The sequence below is a fragment of the Microcaecilia unicolor genome, chromosome 3, assembly GCF_901765095.1.
Source record: "Microcaecilia unicolor chromosome 3, aMicUni1.1, whole genome shotgun sequence".
NCBI lineage: Eukaryota > Metazoa > Chordata > Amphibia > Gymnophiona > Siphonopidae > Microcaecilia > Microcaecilia unicolor.
The window spans coordinates 103,377,097-103,397,574 of record NC_044033.1 but is presented as its reverse complement, the minus strand read 5'-3'; the positions used below and the strand labels follow the sequence as shown (position 1 = coordinate 103,397,574).

The window sequence follows — 20,478 nt, the reverse complement described above, 5'->3', positions numbered from 1 at the left end:
GAAAAATTACAAGAGGACCTTACGAGACTGGGAGACTGGGCGGCTAAATGGCAGATGACATTTAATGTGAGCAAGTGCAAGGTGATGCATGTGGGAAAAAAGAACCCGAATTATAGCTACGTCATGCAAGGTTCCACGTTAGGAGTTACGGACCAAGAAAGGGATCTGGGTGTCGTTGTCGATAACACACTGAAACCTTCTGCTCAGTGTGCTGCTGCGACTAGGAAAGCGAATAGAATGTTGGGTATTATTAGGAAAGGCATGGAAAACAGGTGTGAGGATGTTATAATGCCATTGTATCGCTCCATGGTGCGACCGCACCTTGAGTATTGTGTTCAATTCTGGTCGCCGCATCTCAAGAAAGATATAGTAGAATTGGAAAAGGTGCAGCGAAGGGCAACTAAAATGATAGCAGGGATGGGACGACTTCCCTACAAAGAAAGACTAAGGAGGCTAGGGCTATTCAGCTTGGAGAAGAGACGGCTGAGGGGAGACATGATAGAGGTATATAAAATAATGAGTGGAGTGGAACAGGTGGATGTGAAGCGTCTGTTCACGCTTTCCAAAAATACTAGGACTAGGGGGCATGCGATTAAACTACAGTGTAGTAAATTTAAAACAAATCGGAGAAAGTTTTTCTTCACCCAACGTGTAATTAAACTCTGGAATTCATTGCTGGAAAATGTGGTGAAGGTGGTTAGCTTAGCAGAGTTTAAAAAGGGGTTGGACGGTTTCCTAAAGGACAAGTCCATAAACCGCTACTAAACGGACTTGGAAAAATCCAAAATCCCAGGAATAACATGTATAGAATGTTTGTACATTTGGGAAGCTTGCCAGGTGCTCTTGGCTTGGATTGGCCGCTGTCGTGGACAAGATGCTGGGCTCGATGGACCCCTGGTCTTTTCCCAGTATGGCATTACTTATGTACTTATGTAAGTTGGTTGGTCATCATTCCTTCTGTTAATTTGGTTATCAGAGGAATGGATGCTACTGGGCGGTAGTTGGTTAAGTCGCTTGTGCTTGTCTTTGCATCTTTGGGTATAGGGGTAAGATGTTTCCTTTGGGAAGAGTCCGTTTTGTAGCATATAGTTCTGGTGCTCCATGAGGTCTGTTATGAATTGTTGAGGGGCAGATTTTATTAGGTTGTTAGGGCATATGTCTGATTTGCAGTGAGACTTGGCGAACCTTTTGAGCTTTTGGGAGATATGTAATACTTGGTAGCCATAATGAAATAGCAATGGAATATTCATATAGCAAGCAGCCTGAGCCAACAGATTTATTTTCCATTTAACATAATTAACTTTGTATGAATTTGGTGGCTAATAGTGTGCTGAACTGGGCAATGTTGGCACATTAAGACTGCCTCTGGACAGAACTTCTGCATGAAGGAAGCCCCTACCTCATTGCTCAATACATATCTGTGAAATCATAGTAATAAAAAAAAATAGAAAAGAAAAAAAAGCAAGTACATTTTTATAATATATCACTGCATTCCACAAAACAAAAATGAGCAAGTTTCAAGTGCCATCTTTGTCTTTTGATGTAGGCACAGGAAAAAAAGATGTTAAATGCTCCCAGTTTCAACCTGATTAATGTTTTGTTTTTTTTAATTGTACTTATAAGTAGTAAGTCTGATTGCTAAGCACCTGATTCTCATAACATGATGTCAGTTTTGTTGGCTTCTTACTAGGTGAAAACATCTCTGCACAAATACAGGGAGTCCCTATAGCCAGCCCCTAAATGACACAATAATTTAAAATATAGAACAAATTAGTACTCTAACCGATGAAACCAATACGTGTACATCCATCCGTATACTGCACAAGCCAGCATGTTTGAAAATATAAGTGAGATTAAATAAAAATGCTACCACCAATAAACAACGACAACGATGATGCAGCACCTCGTAGGTTTGCTTGCTTTGTTTTCAGTGTACTACAACACGGCTGGGAGGGAACAGGAAACATAGACTACCCTAAGTGGCTGCAACTTTTTGACGTCATCCCGTTTCCTGCTTTCTTCAACCTCTTTGCTTCAGCACAAGGTGGGCTCCTGGGCTGCCTGGCTACAACCGAGGCTACGTGACCCCGGTTATCTCTAGGGCTGACCTGTCTGATAAAGACTCACCAGAGACACGCACCCGGTGTCCACTGAAGGCTCTGGATGATGACGTCCTGCTTACCCGCTGTGTATTATGGGACTGGTCTCTCGTGACAACCGGCGTAAATAAGTGTACGCTGTACAGTTGTCGGTAGGTGGAGGGTGTTTTAGATGTTTGCAGGGGTAAATGCCGTGACATGATTGAGGAAGGAGGCATGGTTCGCCTTGGCGGTCCTGAGCTCTTACCGAGAAGCGAATATTATGAGAGGATTGGGAGCCTGCAACAACGTCTGCGGGAAAGGTGAGGCTGATATTCTTTCGCATGATCACGTAACTTCAATTCCAAGAGCTTCCAGAGCTGAGCCGGAGTTTTATACGCACGCTGCGATTCATCCGACAAGGTTCTCGAATGCTGGACGTTACATGACGCTGACTGCCAGCGATCTGGAGGGTGTACGGCTCTCTAGAGGTGTCAACAGATCCCAGTGCGAAGATTCAGCACAACTTGTGATAGTAGAGGAAAAATTAGTGACAGAAAGTTCAAAATCAGTTACACTTTGTGATTTCAGAAATAATAGGAGCCAACTTTTCAAAATGATTGGTGGTGCTAAACCCAATGGAAATGACCCCTCCCTGTACACTGTCAAAGAGTCATCACAATATTGGGGGTGCTCATGCACCCACAGCACTCGGAGCTGGATCCTATGGCCAGAAATCCTGTGGGCCCTGTTTACAAAGCTGCGCTGGAGGCACACAAACCTTTTAACGTGTGCTAAAAATTAGTGTACACATGCTAGAGAACCCATCCTACTATATAAATGAAGTGACCGACGTGCCACGCATGTGCGGCAGGTCACAAATCTCTCCCTACATTGTTAGAAGCAGTATGCGGCACGTAGAGGCCTTAGTCCTAACCACACCCACCTCCTACGCCCGCAGCACTTTTACAATGCGAACAAAGGGCCGTGATTGCCGCCCTGCTCCGCCGAGGTCGCTACCGCTCCACCCCTGAGGTCGCCGCCGGCCCCCCTCCACCCGGGCCCTCTCCGTTGAACTTACAGCACTTCACCTCCGAAAGTGCAGCAGACAGCGGCAGATCACCTCCCTTCGGGCTTCCTTCCCTCCCTGTGTCCCGCCCTCACCAAAGTTACGTCACACGAGGGCGGCACACAGGGAGGGAAGGAAGCCTGAAGGGAGGTGATCTGCCGCTGTCTGCTGCGCTTTCGGAGGTGAAGTGCTGTAAGTTCAACGGAGAGGGCCGGCGGCGAACTTGAAGGGAGGGAGGGAAGGGGCCTGAAACTGGGTGGGAGGGAGGGGGGCCTGGAACTCGGAGGCTCTCTCTCTCAATTCACTCTCATTCTCTCTCTCTCTTTCACACAGACACACACACTTTGTCTTTATCTCTCTCTGAACTCACTTTCACACTCTCTCTCTCTCACACAGACACACACACACTCTCTCTGTCACACACACACACACAGTGGGACAGCGACGCCGGGAATGGATCCCAGGCACGTCGCTCGCACACACCACACATACAGTGAACTCATTGAAGTCTAACAATAATGCACCATACCCCATATAGATTATAGGAAGATGTATGGGGAAGGGGGGGGGGGGGCAGGCGACTCAAAACGAGCCCTGCTTTGCTGCCGCAAACAACTCTGTCTCTCTCTCTCTCTGAACTCTCACACACTCTCTTCTCTCTCTTTCACACAGACACACACACACTTTGTCTCTATCTCTCTCTGAACTCACTTTCACACTCTCTCACACAGACACACACACATTCTCTCTCTCTCTCTCTCTCACACACACACAGAGCGGGACAGCGATGCCGGGAATGGATCCCAGGCACGTTGCTCACACACACCACACATACAGTGAACTCATTGAAGTCCAACAATAATACACCATACCCCAGTTTGGGAATTACTGCTGTAGCTGTTTGTGTAACTGAGAAGCTATGCTTTTCCCATCATTCACACTTGCTATCTCAAATTTGAACAATATAAACTACATTCAACTAGAATGTTGAGGGATTTAGTGGTTTGGACAGAGTGAAAGGAAAAGGTTGTAGTAAGAACAGAAGCTTGACTGAAATATGCAAAAGCATGAACAATATACTCGTAAACGTATAATCTAATCACATAGCCAAGGTTTTACTTGCACATCTGAAGTATGCAAAAATGTTTCAATCTGCAAAAATACAGCAACAGGCTTATTTTCGAAAGAGAAGGATGCCCATCTTTCGACACAAATTGGAAGATGGGCGTCCTTCTCACATGGTCGCCCAAATTGGTATAATCGAAAGCCGATTTTGGGCGTCCCCCAACTGCTTTCTGTCGTGGGGACGACCAAAGTTCCCAGAGGCGTGTCAGAGGCGTAGCGAAGGCGGGACTTGTGGTCCTAACACATGGGCGTGCTTGACCCATAATAGAAAAAAAAGGTGTCCCTGACGAGCATTTGGACGACGTTTCCTGGTCCAGTTTTTTCTTACGACCAAGGCACAAAAAGGTGCCCGAACTGACCAGATGACCACCGGAGAGAATCGGGGATCACCTCCCCTTATTCCCCCAGTGGTCACTAACCCCCACCCACCCTCAAAAAACATCTTTAAAAATATTTTGTGCCAGCCTCAGATGTCATACTCGGGTACATCGCATAAGTATGCAGGTCCCTGGAGCAGTTTTAGTGGGTGCAGTGCACTTCAGGCAGGCGGAACCAGGACCATCCCCCCCCCCCCACCTGTTACACTTGTGGTAAATGTGAGCCCTCCAAAACCCACCGCAAACCCACTGTACCCACATCTAGGTGCCCTCTTCACCCGTAAGGGCTATGGTAGTGGTGTACAGTTGTGGGTAGTGGGTTTTGGGGGCTCAGCACACAAGGTAAGGGAGCTATGCACCTGGGAGCTTTTTCTGAAGTCCAGTGCAGTGTGCCCGGTTGGTGTCCTGGCATGTGAGTGGGACCAGTGCACTACAAATGCTGGCTCCTCCCACGACCAAAGGGCTTGCATTTGGTTGTTTCTGAGATGGGCGTCCTTGGTTTCCATTATCGCCGAAAATCAGAATTGACCAAATCTAAGGACAACCATCTCTAGGGACGACCTAAGTGTCAAGATTTGGGCGTCCCGGACTGTATTATCGAAATGAAAGATAGACGCCCATCTTGTTTTGATAATACGGGTTTCCCCTCCCCTTCACCGGTACATCTTGCGAGGAGGTCCTCAGGAAAACTTGGGCACCCCTTTCGATTATGCCCCTCCAAGTGTTCCAAATCCTCAAACCACAGGCAAATTGTACCTTTTCAAGCGCTTATGTGTTATGTACTACTACTGTTTTTCACACTAATGCATGCTGTATATATACAAAAGCAGAAAAGAGAGTATTTCAAGTATAGTCAAAAGCCAAAACAAAGGAAGAAGTACAAGTGGACCTTCAGGAACAGGACAAAGGTAGCTTGTGTAGCGTCAGAATAAAAATAGAGCTCTGAATGCGAAGATTCTTGGAGTACCCCTGGCTCTAAAGTCTGCACTACCACGTTGGAAGGGAAGTGAGAAGGGGAGAGAGTTCCTGAAGGTGGGTTAGTGCTTCAAGGGAAGGGAAATAGGAGGAGAGAGCAAACAAAAAGTAAAACTAAAGGAAAGAAGCACAGAAAAAGTAACTAAAAAATTCACCCCTTGATATTCTGCCCATGGTGGTAGGTGGTTTTAAAGCTGCTGATTGCTGTGGGCTGAACCTAACCTGCATATACCATGCCAGGCATCAGCATTGAATGTCTGGTCTACTTCAGACCCGGAAGTTATGTGGATGACAGCTGATATTCATTGCCGGCACCTGCAAAGTTAAGCGGGCATAGATCGGCCTGCCTCCTATCTATCAGCTTAGCTATGCAAGCATTGGCACTGAATATAGCCTGTGCCTGCATAACTGCAAGTTCCTTCCCTATTATACCCATGGACCAACCCAGCACTAACCACACTGTCCAACTAAGTGCCACTGAATATCTGGGGAAGGCTTACTAAGCAGACAGAACCCTCCCCTGTGCATTTAAACCTCTTTCAATATCTACTACTAAAGAAAAGAACAAAATGACATCTCCCCATATATAAGGAAAAAAGAAGAAAAAGGGAAAAAAATTCCCTTGCTCTTAAAAAGGTTTTGCATAGTGTCTGTGTTTTCTCAATATTTTTCCATGCTGAGTGATATTTCATGCATTTTGGTTAGTGTAGATGACTGTTAATGTGCTATTATATAACTAACACTACAACTCTCCAGAGCGGTCAGGTTGGGTGCAGCAAGCTTGTAGGGTGGAATTTTGTCCTTAAAGGCCACAGGGAACTAGAAGGCTAGATTTTTGAGCATTTTGATTGTTGTATAGCAGGATTACCAGAATGAGTCCCTGTTCCTAAACTGACCCTAATTGTATAGAAGTTCATTTTCAAAGCACATAGACTTACAAAGTTACATATACTTTGTATGTGCTTTGAAAACAAGTACTATAGTGAGATAATGAAAGCTAGGCTTTCCTGTCAGTTACTGAGCAGGAGGATTCCCCCTTTCATTTACAAGGGAAATATAAAAGAGGTCTGGAACCAGGAGTCTTCAGTCATCCTTCCAGCAGGGGGGAGTCTGGGGAGCAGGAGTGGCTGTTATATAGTTCATGGGAAACTGACTGTACATTCAGTGACTCTGCATCTAATGTGGCCAGCCTGGTCGTTTGTTGTAGATTGCATTCAACCCACAAGACTTGATCGGCAGTAAGTTGAAACAGAGGCTGAAGCAGACTGCAGATTCAAGGTGATCTGAACAGAGAGGACTTCCCTACATTTACAAGGGACGCCCTGTGTTACAAAGAGAAGAGATAACCGAAAATAGGAAGGAAGAAAACAGCTCAGAATTGTGAGCGGGACCTATTTACCAGCCACATCCCCAGTTCACACCTGAGAAGACCCAGAAACTAGGAGCATCTCTCATCTCCCAGTCCAGGAGTGTGCTTTAACTGTATTTTTGTATTTACTTTTACTTGCGCTTGTGGGGAGAACAGCAAATAATCCCTCTGTCTCCTTCTGGGAGATTTACCCATTCATAGATTGGAAGGCCCAGGAGGGTGGTGTCTTTAGCCAGAGCATGAATACACTGGAGGTGCCAGGTACCATACCACTATACCATCTACATGGATGAGAGAGAGGAGAAATGTTCCACATAGGGACCCCAGGAGAGGAGAACCAAGAAGAAAGAACAGGAGAGTAACTCATGTCTGAGGACTTAGAACCCAATATTCATTTTCTTTATATTTTGAATTGTCTTTACCTGATCTTTAAAGACTATAAATATTGTAATTGTGGGATCACTTAATAAAGATGGTTTTAAATTATATATTAGTGTCCATGTGCATTTTTGAATTTTGAACTAGCTTCCCTGTAGTTTAGGCTTTGAACTTTGCCTCCCCCATCTACCAAGACCCTTTATTTTATGTACCAGTGTTATGTTTTTTTTAGCCTTTTCCCTATTTATAGCATCAATCATCTCTTATAAATTTCTTTTATGTGGAATCTCTGGGGCTACCCTCATCCCCTAGTGAACAAAATAAAGGATTTTGAGTGCTCATCTACCTAAAATGGTGTGATATAGAGGAAGGTAATGACAAAAACTAGCCTATATAAAGAATGATGTCTTAGAACTAAGCACACTCTATGGCTGGCAGATGAGAGACATGCTTAGGAGTGTGGACATCAACAATTAGGCATTTTGGATGGTTAGTTATCTATTATGGGCCTGATATTCGGCCACCAGCATTAAACCTGGAAATTTAGTGTCGTGCCATGTCAGGGCACCGGCATTGAATTTCTGGGTTTCTGGAGCTGGCAAACACATAGCCCAGTAGTTCCCAAACCTGGTACTGGAGGCACCCCAGCCAGTCAGGTTTTCAGAGTACTGATAATGAATATTCATGAAAGAGATTTGCATGCACTGCCTTTTACTGCATGCAAATCTCTCTCATAAATATTCATTGTGGATATCCTAAAAACCTGACTGGCTGGGTTTCCTCCAGGACCAGGTTTGGGACCCACTGGTATAGCGGTTAAGTGCTATATTCAGCACTTAGGGGTCTTTTACTAAGGTGCGCTGAAAAATGGTTTGCGGTAATGTAGGTGCGTGTTTTGGGCGTGCACCGATCCATTTTTCAGCATGCCTGTAAAAAAGGCCCTTTTAAAAATTTTTGTCAAAAATGGACGTGCGGCAAAATCATAATTGCCGTGCGTCCATTTTGGGTCTGTGACTCTACCGCCAGCCATTGACCTAGCGGTAACGTCTCATGCGGTAACTGGGTGGTAATGACCTACGCGCATCAAATGCCATTTGGCGCATGTCCGATATGCGCATCTGAAAATAAAAATTATTTTTCGGCCACGCTTATTGGATGCGCGCCAAAAATGAAATTAGCGCAAGAGCCATGTGGTGGCTGGGCGGTAACTCCATTTTGGCGCACGTTGGGCATGCGTAGAAGCTTATGTGGCTTAGTAAAAGGGCCCCCTTAATCAGCTATGGGTTATTGCACAAAGATAGGACTAACTTTTATATGGTTCTATTTATGTGGTTAACCTGGCTGGTTAAGTGCTGAATATCAGCACATAACCGTCCAAGTGCTGACTCCGCCTTTGAATGCTCCCAAAATAGCTGGTTTTCAGCTTGACACTAATCAGTTAAATGCCGCTGACAATTTAGTGGTTATCCCCAAACAAGAGCCATTTCTGGCCATTTAAATTGCTTTGTATATTGACTCCCTATTTCTAAGGTGAACCAATTACATCTTTAGATGCTGGTGGCCAATATTCAAAGACAACACAACTGGTCAGCTCTTATATGGTTACCAGTAACTACCAATAGAATATTCAGCAGCCTTGATTCAATAGTGCTACTGAATATTCCCTCTGACCGCCTCTGCATTGTCCAGTCTGTGCCAGAGTGGCCCTTGGGCAGAGCCGGAGGTCATCCATTTAGTAGTGATATTCAGACTTTTAATCAAATAGCAAACCAGATCAAGATAGGACAGCAAAGGCAGTCCTAACGTTATCTGTTTTCGTATCCAGTTAGCAGTCTGAATGTTGTCGTTAAACTGGATAGCACTGCCACTCAGTGCTGATTCCCATGTATTTAGCGTTGGCCAGTATCCAGATACCTGTGGCATCTGGTGTTTTAAGAAGTGTTGACCACCACAAGCTGAATATCAGTTCCTCTGTTCCTTGATACACGGGTAATAAAAATCCATGTTGAGGTATGAAACAGGCGTTCTTTTTTTGTTATTAGCCTCAGCAAGAGCCTAGGAAAAGTAGTAGCACAACACCTTTAGGAGAAAATTGCTTTTTAGTGAAGCTGCATCCTCTGTTATGGAGCTCTAGGTGCATTCTGCTCCCTTACTGAATCTCTGTACAATAAACATATCTTTGCTTTCAATCCAATGTTTTCTCACTAATAAATCCCTTTAGTTCTACAGTGAATTAGCAGAGCTTCCTACTTAAAATTGTTTTTCTGCCATGAGAGAGATTAGTTAGTTGTGAAAAGCATGACAACAAGGAGAAAGGGTGCCATTTTTGAATGGCCCAATAGTACTTTTCTCATACTGCAGTAAAAAACTGCTCTACTATATGTTGCAAAAGTGTACTCTTATCCTGCTTAGAAGATGATCTATTGTTTTGTAAATGTAATATTTATTTTGCATGCTTGATTGTTTTGAATTGTTCTTTATGCTTACAGTGAACGCAAGAGAATGGAATTGGAAAGCAAACTTTTTGATGCGAGCAGATTGGATATGTGCAGGTAATATGTAGAACTTTTCCTATATAAGTAATGTAATGTTTACTAGCAGTACAGAGAAAACTTTTTTTTTTAATTTCAATATTTGATAACCTACTTGGAATACCTTCCAGAAAAAAAAGAAAGGGTAGAATATTTCCAAGGTGGAGTTTGCTACACAGTACATTGTTAAAGGCATATGGGTGTGCCAAGCATAAAGCTATATAACTTATTTCAAGGTCCCAAACATCCAAGCTTGGATGTTTTGGACATTGAAATAAGTTATACAGTTGTTAGTCCCCACATTGGCTGTTTTGGTGGGTTGTAATTTGAATATATCTATAAGCATAAAGCTATAGCATTAGGAGAAAAATCTGTTTGAAAAATTGGGGAAGGCTATCAGAGTGTCAAAGTTTCTTTGGATACAATTTAAACTAAAGGTTGGAGCAGGAAAAGCTCACAGAAATGGGATGTGGCTTGTTTTTTGAGAGGAAGAGGGAGGCAGGTATATGATTGTGAACAGAATGAGCAAGCAACAGTGTAATGGGAAAGAAAACAGAAAGATTGGTCGTTTTTCAAAGGGATTTTCAGGAGTGTTTACCTATGGAAAAAAAACATCCTTTGAAAATTGTCCTCCACTCAGTGTGAGGGGAAAGTATGCACATTGTCCAGAATGCACAGACTTTTCCCTACAAGTAAAATGAATTGCTCTGGGGGTGGTAACTCACCACATATTTTCCAGTGGCGAGTTGACACCTGCAAATTATGTAGAGGAGAAACACAAATACATAAACAGTTGATGAAGAAGTTGGGACTGTGCAATTGTGTAGAAGTTGGAATGGATACAAAGACGGAGTTGAGAAGGCTGGTTAAATAGTGTTACAGAATTTGAGATCCGCGAATAAGACAGCGTAGAGAAGAAAGCGATAGAACTCAGACAGCAAGGCAGGAATTTTTCAGATAATACCTGAGGAACAGGAGAGGGCATGAGGCGAATGAGGACAAGAGAGACACTTCCAGATTCATAGCAAAATATGGAATTGGGGGAGGGGAGTACAAGTCAGTTCCTGCTGGAGACTGATGTATACTGTCACTGGTGGGGGCAAAGAGAAAGCCGGGCTTAGATTAAGCGAAAGCATCCATGAGGAAATGAAAAGGTAAGAAGGCACCTGTTCATACCAAAAAGGAAGATGAAAGAGAGTAAAACTGTGGATGGGAGCAATTTTATGGGGAACAGATAGAACCCAGGTTATATGTATAACTAGTGAACAGTAAGAGACTGAGAATTGATCCTTGAGAAACATCCTCAGAAAGATGGGAAGGATTGGAATAGGAGTTATTAAAAGCTACATTTGGAAAGGTAAAATGGCAGCTACTCATTTGGCAGGCAATTTGTAACAGGGCGTGTAGGCAAAGAAGGCACATAGGTGTATATGTTATGCCTGTTTTATAAAGGATCCCAATAATAAACTTACACCTATAATTTTGATTTAATAAATGTTGGGTCATCAGAAGGTGAATACAGTGATATGAGTGGCTGGTATAAGTGCTCATGCCTAAAGTTAGGTGCATACATGCAGACCTACGTTAGTATTCTATAGCAGCAGTTGTGCATAAAACTGCCATTATATAATCCTTGCTTAGTGCGCCTAACTTCAGCGATCAATTGAGAATTACCTGCTAGGTGGTTAATTTGGAAATTTAATTTGCTCAGTAAATACAAGAGGATTGTGAGAATTTGCAAGAGGACCTTACGAGACTGGGAGACTGGGCATCCAAGTGGCAGTTGATGTTTCATGTGAAGAAGTGCAAATTGATACATTTGGGAAAGAGGAACTAAAACTATAACTACGTGATGCAAGGTTCCACATTAGGAGTCGCCAACCAGGAAAAAGTATCGAGGTGTCATTGTTGATGGTATGTTGAGACCCTCTGTTCAGTGTGCAGTTGTGACTAAGAAAGCAAATAGAATGTTAGGTATTATTAGGAAAAGAATGGAATGCAAAAATGAGAATGTTATAATGCCTTTGTATCACTCCATGGTGCAACTGCACCTCAAATACTGTGTGTAATTCAGGTCACTGCATCTCAAAAAAGATATAGAGGAATTAGAAAAGGTACAGAGAAAGGTGACAATTTGATGAAGGGATTGGGATAACTTCCCTATGAGGAAAGGCTAAAGCAACTTGGGCTCTTCAGCTTGGAGAAGAGACGATTGAGGGGGAGATACGATAGAGGTCTATAAAATAATGAGTGAAACAGAATGGGTATACATGAATTGCTTGTTTATTATTTCCATAAATACTAGGACTAGGGGGCACTCAATGAAGCTATTAAGTATTAAATTTATGTTTGAATCTGTTTATTGAAGTTTTCCAAATAATGAACAGGTACAGAACAAAAGGCAACAACATAAGACATAGAGGCATGTTGTACAAAACGGTGCACCATGGGCCTTGACTCTTATAGCCCTCCGCACACCTATCACACCTCTACCTTGTACTCACTTGAAACCAACATAACGCCCACCCTTACCCCTCCCCCCATCCCCCCTCCCACATGCTCCATGATATACCCTTACGAATTCAAGATTCTACTGCGTGCCACTGGGGTTAAAGAGTCCCAAAATGGTGACCACCTCTGACAATATGCTTCCCTCTTGTTCGAGGCTAGATCTCCGACCCCTCTGCATTCCAACGCACATAAATGTATCATCCTAGACCGCCACTGCTGAGAGGTAGGCGGTAAATTCAAAACAAATCGGAGAAAATATTTCTTCATTCAACATGTAATTGAACTCTGGAATTCATTGCCAGATAATGTGGTAAAAGCTGTTAGCTTAGCAGGGTTTTAAAAAGGTTTGGATAACTTCCTAAAAGAAAAATCCATAAGCCATTGTCACAAAACACCTAGCCACCCACCAGGGGTACCCCACGGCCATTTCGAGGGTCTATCCCCAGCACAGCTCAGATCTGCCTGCACCTGCTGCTTGTGCTGTACACTAGCACCCTCCTCCCACCGACTAGGTCACATCCGCCTCTGGGCAAATCTCCTGCTCTCAAATTGTCCCCAGTGATTTCTAGGTTACTGGAGGCCACACTCCCAGTGGTCCACAGTTCTCAGAAAGCACTTACAGACCCAACACACAAACCACCAGTATTCTTTATCAGTCCAGACAAACAGGGTGAACAAACAATTATGTTTATTCACTTAAAAATATTGAACAGTGCAACAAAATAGTGCAATTAGCAAACAATAACAGGTAACTGAAATATGGATCAATTGTAACACTAACTAAACATTTGCATACTTCCTAGTAAGTTATCTGGGGAGATCAGGACATTTAATTCACTAAGCCTCAGCAAAGAGATCTTTCTCTTTTTTCCCGGGCTAAGGCTGAAGCAACAGCCAGTACTACTGGGTAATTTTTCAAACTCCAGGCTAATCAGAGCCCAGTCAGCAAGTTTTAAAAGTATACTGCTTCTTGCTTCCTTTGTTAAAAAAAAAAAAAAAAGAATATTTAGTTCCCAATAACAGCTTTATAGCAAAGAAACACTACCTACTGGCCAAGTAGGAGAAATAAACTTCAGGACATAATTAAAACAGGAAAATATCTAATACATTTTACAGGCTTAAAACACAGCTGTTTCTTCACAGCCATTATTGAGATGGACTTGGGGAAAATCTATTGCTTATTTCTAGGATAAGGAGCATAAGATCTATTTTACTGTTTTGGGATCTTGCCAGGTACATGTAACCTGGATTGGCCACTGGTGGCCTTTCTTAAAAAAACAAAACAAAAAACTTACAACGTACTTTAAATTTGGCTCACCCAAACTCTTGATTCTCAACTTCCATCTCCTGTAGGCTCTCAGCTTCTGAATTATCCACAGACTTTCCCTTTTTTTTTTTTTTTTTGAATCAGAAAGCATTTCAGTATCTGCCAGGAATTCTTGTCTCTACTGCTTTACTCTGGGGGAAAATGACAGTTAAAAGCCGCACCTAACTGCCAGGCCTCCTAAACTCTGCTCTTGTTGGCATTCCCTATTCTGGTCTTCTGTTGGAGGAAGGGGTCAAGGATTACATCTCCCATGATTTCTAGGGACCTCCCACATAGGCTGAGTAGTCCTGCGTTTGGAGGAACTGGCCTAACCACTCCTTCCCCAAGGCACAGACCAATCTTTTTCTCCTGCCTTTATCCAGGGGCCAGACTGCTCTCCCCTTTGATAAGCACATTGATTTTCTCTGTTCTTGTAGTTTGGCCTTGGGTTTAATTGATACCTCTGGAGTTTGAGGGTTCAATGGCTTTCCCTTCCTTCTTTCTTTGACTGTGTGCCCCTTCTCCCTGGTCACAAAATAAAACCTTAAGAACCAGTGTACATAGTAATTTGCTCTAAGGTATTAGTTCAGTCGTGCAAAAACTGCAAAAGTCATACTTTCTAACAGTGGTATTCACATCCAGTGCTTGAGTGCTGCAAATGGTTTGGGGTTTGAGGATATTTCTAGGAATATTCTTGAAATAATTTGCATCAGTCCAGAAAAAAACCCTGGTAAGAAAAATGCAAATATACACCAGTGCAGAATTCATAGTTCATTCATAGTTCCTTAAGTACTTTGATAGTTCAGGATGCAGCATTAAATTTGGTTGAACAATTTTTAGAGACTTGATCTAGATCTTGTTTGGTCCTGAGTTAATTAGTTGCATTGACTCATTTTAGCCTTAAAATAATTTTTTTTCTCTTTGAAGATCAATGCTGTCTGCAGATTTCAGATGTGGCAATGGGAGCCTGATTTTTGCCGTGAATAGTATAACAAGTATGATTAATTTTGATCAGCTTTGGTTAAAATCAGCTCCTCATTATGAAAAATGATTTTTCTGGTACCATTATATTGATGATAACTTTATTTTGTGGACGGGAGAAATGAAATAACTTGGATAATTTATAATGGGGTTAAATAACTGTGACACATATTAAATTTACTCAGCAGAGTTCTAAGGAGGTAATTAACTTTCTAGATGTCCAAGTGACTCAGACTGAGCAGGGCTTCAAGACTGCAGTATATAGTGGGAAGCCCACAGATAAGAACTCTGTGCTACTACTGGCTTTCTGCCAGGTACTTGTGACCTGTATTGGCCACTGTTGGAAGCACGATGCTGGGCTAGATGGTCCATTGGTCTGACCCAGTATGGCTATTTATGTTCTTAATTTGACAGCTGCCATCCTCCAATTAAAAAAAAAATGTCTTCCTTCCATAGCGTCCATCTAGACCAGCACAGGTGGGTTATGCACTCTGACCAGCATATGGAGACTGAGAACAAACTGAGCTTCAAGTGAGCCTATAAGTGGGCTGTGCAGTCTTCAGGAAACCAGTCTGTTCTCAGTCTCAGCAGATGGAGGAGTGGTAAGCCTGTGCAGTCGGTAACTTGTGGGCCCTATGATTTCTTTTTTGTCTTGAGTTTTCTTCCTGGGGCTACTGTGTTACTTGTGGGCCCTATGATTTCTTTTTTGTCTTGAGTTTTCTTCCTGGGGCTACTGTGTAAGAGAAAAAAAAAAAAATACAAACAAACTGCCAGAGGTAGTTTTGGGTTTTGTTTCCCTCTTGTCTGCCTGCTGGATAGGGGTTGGGGCCCGCGGGGGTTTATTTCGCAGGGGGGGGGGGTTTAACCCGGGTGACCGGGTTCCTCCCCCCACTTGAACTCTGCTGCGGGTACCTTTGGTTTGTGAGCCTCAGCTGTCTGGCTCTGTCTTCGGGCAGACTGGCAGTTTGGAGTGCTGTGGGGTCTGCCTTGCTACTTCTTTCTGGCCTGAGTGTCGGTAAAAAAAGAAAAAAGTAACAAGTGTCACCAATGATTTACGGTGGAGAAGGCGCATGCAAAAAGAAAACAGAGTAGCAACCTTTTTTTAAAAAACTTTTTCCCTTCGGCGGTTGTTTTCCTCCTGCCTCAACACTTCCCCAGGGAGTTGTGGAGGTCCCATGTTTTTTTTTCTTTCTTGGCAATGTCTCAGCACCTTAAGCGCTGTGCAGTTTGCCGGGGGGGGGGGGGGGTGGATGCGGCAGGGCATTGTAGCCTCTGCGCACCTAGTCTGGACAGGCAGCTGCACCAACTCCAGTATCCAGGATTTCAGTGGGACCATCCTCGGGGGAGCCCGTTCAGGTGGTTGCCTCATTTTCGGCGGGAACTACTGCCATTTTGCCCTCGGTGTCTGGCCTTGATCACGCTTGGAGTCCTTTTCTGCCTTCGGCCTGACACCCCCCAGTTCTTCGGGGGTTGATTTTTCCCTGGAATTTGTTTTGGCCATGTACAAGACCTTTTGCCTGAAGCAGACTGGGGCTGCTGCGCAGAAAAGAGCTGTGTTGCAGAGAGACTCCTTTTCATTCCCACCTTCTAAATGCAAGCATGAGGAATGGGAGGAGGAGGAGGAACTCCTGGACTGTGCTTCTCAGGGATCGGAGGCTTTAACTAGCTGGTCTGAAGAGGAGGACCTCAGGGACCAGGAACAGCCGGGGCGACAACTTCTGGCAGGAGGGGCTGCTTCCGGGGGAAGATGCCTCTGTTGTCCGCATTTTCCATTGGGAGGAGCTGAAGAAACTGATTTCCCAGGTGTCTTCCGAGCTGCAGTTCGAGGAGTCTCTCCTGGAGGCTTCTCGGATGGTGGATCCCTTGCTTAAGGGGGTTTGCAGATCTTCTCACTCTTTACCCGTGCACCAGGACATTCGGGATGTCATCAAGGCGCAATGGGCTTCTCCTGATGCCCCTTTTCAGATTGCGAACTCCATGGTTCGCCTTTATTCCATTCTGGAGCAGTATTGGGAGTCCTTGCGTCCCCCCATGGTAGACGCTGTAGTCTCTGCAGTTGCCAAGAAGAATACAGTGCCTGTGGATGGTGGCTCCGCCCTTAGGGACCCCCTGGATTGTTGATTGGAAGCGCTGCTTGATGTGGCTACCTTGGCTGTTTGCAGGGGTTTGGTAGTCTAGGCATGTTTTCATTGGGCAGAGCACATTTTGGACAGAGAGTCGGATGATTGGTCCTTAGTGTATCAGGAGGCCACCAAATTGGAGATGATCTCCTTTGTCTTGTCGAATGCCTTGTATGATCTGCTCCATGTGTCCTCTAAGTCTATGGCCTGGCGGATGTTGTGGCTTTGGGGCCGGTTGGCGGACATGTCGTCTAAGTCTAAATTGAGCAAGTTTCCTTTCCCAGGCTCTCTATTGTTTGGCAAGGATCTGGATAAGTTGGTCAGAAGTCTAGGGGAGACCAATGTTCCTCGGCGTCCGGAGGATAGGCCTCTTCCAGTGGGCAGAGTCATGTCTAGGAAATGTAGATTTAGGGAGGCACGTCGCTATAGGCCAGGTAGAGGAGGTGGTCCTCAGCGTAGCTGTTTCTTTCAGAGAGTGCTGTCTTTTTGGGGGGAGGGGTGACTCCAGACCTTTGGTGACTGGCTCTGGCACACCTGCACAATGAATGTGTTGGGGTCCAGTCCTTGGTTCCTGTAGGGGCAAGGCTGTGGGAATTCTACCAGGAGTAGACCCGGATTACCTCGAATCTGTGGGTGCTTGAGGTGGTTTGTGACATCTGTGAGCTGGAGTTCGCCCACCCCTTACCGGACACCTTTGTGGTGTGTCCTTGCAGGGCCCCTTGGAAAGCATGGGTGGTTTGGCAGACCCTGTGTGAGCTGGCGGCTTTAAAGGTGGTGGTTACCATCCCGAGGGAGAACGGGGCACAGGTCGTTATTCCATCTATTTTGTGGTCCCCAAGAAAGAGGGTTCCTACTGGCCTATTCTGGATTTTAAAGGTGTAAATCACACTCTTCACATGGAAACTTTGCACTCGGTCATTTTAGTAGTGCATCCCAGAGATTTCCTGTCATCTTTGGATCTGACTGAGGCATACCTTCATATCCCTATTCACCTGGCTCATCAGCATTTCCTTCGCTTCACCGTTTTGGGGAGTCATCAGTTTTGTGTGGTCCCCTTTGGTCTGACAATGTCTCCCCATTCCTTTCCCAAGGTAATGGTGGTAGTGGCAGCTGCTCTGTGCAAAAAGGGCATTTTGGTGCATCCGTATGTGGACGATTGGCTCTTCCAAGCAAAGTCTTATCAGAAGGGTGTGTGCACATGCTCCAGTCCTTAGGCTGGGTAGTCAGTCTGGACAAGAGTCATGTTCAACCATCCCAGACCTTGGAATATTTGGGAGTTTGTTTAAATACCTGATTGAGCGAAGGTTTTCTCCCAGAGGCCAGATGATGAGGGCTTTTAGTTTGTTTTGAGGGCTCACAGTTTCCACCACAAGTGTTACAGGTAAGGGGGAAGTATGGGCCTGGGTCCACCTGTTTACAGTGCACTGCACCCACCACTAGACTACTCCAGAGACCTGCATGCCACTCTAATGGACCTGGCTATAACATCTGAGGCTGTCATAGATGTTGGTGAGTACTATTTTTATTCACATTTTTTGACTGTGTGTGGGGGTCGGTGAGTCAGAGTCATCCCAGAGTAATCCATCCAAGGACATGGATTACTGAGACCGAGTCAGCATGGCTTTTCTGTGGGGAAATCTTGCCTGACCAATTTACTTCAATTCTTTGAAGGAGTAAACAAACATGTGGACAAAGGGGAGCCGGTTGATATTGTGTATCTGGATTTTCAAAAGGCGTTTGACAAGGTACCTCATGAAAGGCTACAGAGGAAATTGGAGGGTCATGGTATAGGAGGAAAAGTCCTATTGTGGATTAAAAACTGGTTGAAGGATTGGAAACAGAGAGTGGGGTTAAATGGGCAGTACTCACAATGGAGAAGGGTAGTTAGTGGGGTTCCTCAGGGGTCTGTGCTACTACTACTACTTGACATTTCTAAAGCGCTACTAGTAGGACCGCTGCTTTTTAATATATTTATAAATGATTTAGAGATGGGAGTAACTAGCGAGGTAATTAAATTTGCTGATGACAAAATTATTCAAAGTCGTTAACTCACGACAGGATTGTGAAAAATTACAAAAGGACCTTACGAGACTGGGAGGCTAAATGGCAGATGATGTTTAATGTGAGCAAGTGCAAGGTGATGCATGTGGGAAAAAAGAACACGAATTATAGCTACGTCATGCAAGGTTCCACGTTAGGAGGTATGGACCAAGAAAGGGATCTGGGTGTCGTCGTCGATAACACACTGAAACCTTCTGCTCAGTGTCCTGCTGCGGCTCGGAAAGCGAATAGAATGTTGGGTATTATTAGGAAAGGTATGGAAAACAGGTGTGAGGATGTTATAATGCCATTGTATCGCTCCATGGTGCGACCGCACCTTGAATATTGTGTTCAATTCTGGTCGCCGCATCTCAAGAAAGATATAGTGGAACTGGAAAAGGTGCAGCGAAGGGTGACTAAAATGATAGCGGGGATGGGACGACTTCCCTATGAAGAAAGACTAAGGAGGCTAGGGCTTTTCAGCTTGGAGAAGAGACGGCTGAAGGGAGACATGATAGAGGTATATAAAATAATGAGTGGAGTGGAACAGGTGGATGTGAAGCATCTGTTCACGCTTTCCAAAAATACTAGGACTAGGGGGCATGTGATGAAACTACAGTGTGGTAAATTTAAAACAAATCGGAGAAAATGTTTCTTCACCCAACGTGTAATTAAACTCTGGAATTTGTTGCCGGAGACGGAGAACGTGGTGAAGGCGGTTAGCTTGGCAGAGTTTAAAAAGGGGTTAGACGGTTTCCTAAAGGACAAGTCCATAAACCGCTACTAAATGGACTTGGGAAAAATCCACAATTCCAGAAATAACATGTATAGATTTGTTTTTATACGTTTGGGAAGCTTGTCAGGTGCCCTTGGCCTGGATTGGCCGCTGTCGTGGATAGGATGCTGGGCTCGATGGACCCTTGGTCTTTTCCCAGTGTGGCATTACTTATGTACTTATATCCCTGAAAACATCCAGTGGTTATCTGGCCATTTAGGGCACCTTTTTGTGACTTATTCATTAGAAAAACAGGTCTAGACCAAAACGTTGAGGTTTTTGCCCTAGATGTTTTGATTTTGTTCCGTTATGGCTGAAAAATGTCCAAGTGTTAGGCACGCCCTAAGCCTGCCCTAATCCCGCCTTCAGAATGCCCCAAAATGCCCCCTTGTGATTTTGACGCACTGCAATCAAATTGCATGGATAAACGTCTGCAAAATAGGTTTTGAAAATACTGATTTGGACATTTTGAGAAGAAATTCGTCCAAATGGTGCTTTTTGACACTTTTTAGACATTTTTTTCTTTTGGAAAATGATCCTCATAGTAACCTTTGTAAGTGTATGTGCTTTGAAAATGAGCCTCTTAGGACTAGATTCTGTAAATGGCGACTAAAACATCAGCACCAAAAAAAATAGCACTTAGCGCTATTCTATAAACCATTTTTAAATTTAGATGCAGTTTGTAGAATAGCGCTTGGCTGTGAGAACTGCGACTACATTTAGTTGCAACCATTTACACCAATGAAAACCTGTTGTAAATCCCTGCGTGTAAATTAGGTTAGGATTCCCCTAATTTTATAACAACATGCATAAATTACACGGCTCCTGGCTGGTTAAATAGCG

The 20,478-nt window shown here is 44.1% G+C and overlaps 1 protein-coding gene across 2 annotated transcripts in view; it reads left to right on the top strand.

Annotated features, from left to right (window-relative positions):
• The first annotated feature begins 2,074 nt into the window (after nucleotides 1-2,074).
• The window catches only part of KIZ (kizuna centrosomal protein), a 304,318-nt gene continuing 285,914 nt past the window's right edge, over nucleotides 2,075-20,478 (top strand). The window contains exons 1-2 of one of the 2 annotated variants that reach the window (XM_030196224.1): nucleotides 2,075-2,401; nucleotides 9,861-9,923. In XM_030196224.1, the coding sequence (XP_030052084.1) occupies nucleotides 2,298-2,401; nucleotides 9,861-9,923 (167 nt within the window). In that variant the 5' untranslated portion in view covers nucleotides 2,075-2,297. The remainder of the gene's footprint in view (nucleotides 2,402-9,860; nucleotides 9,924-20,478) is intronic. The other variant, XM_030196225.1, reaches the window with a different exon arrangement.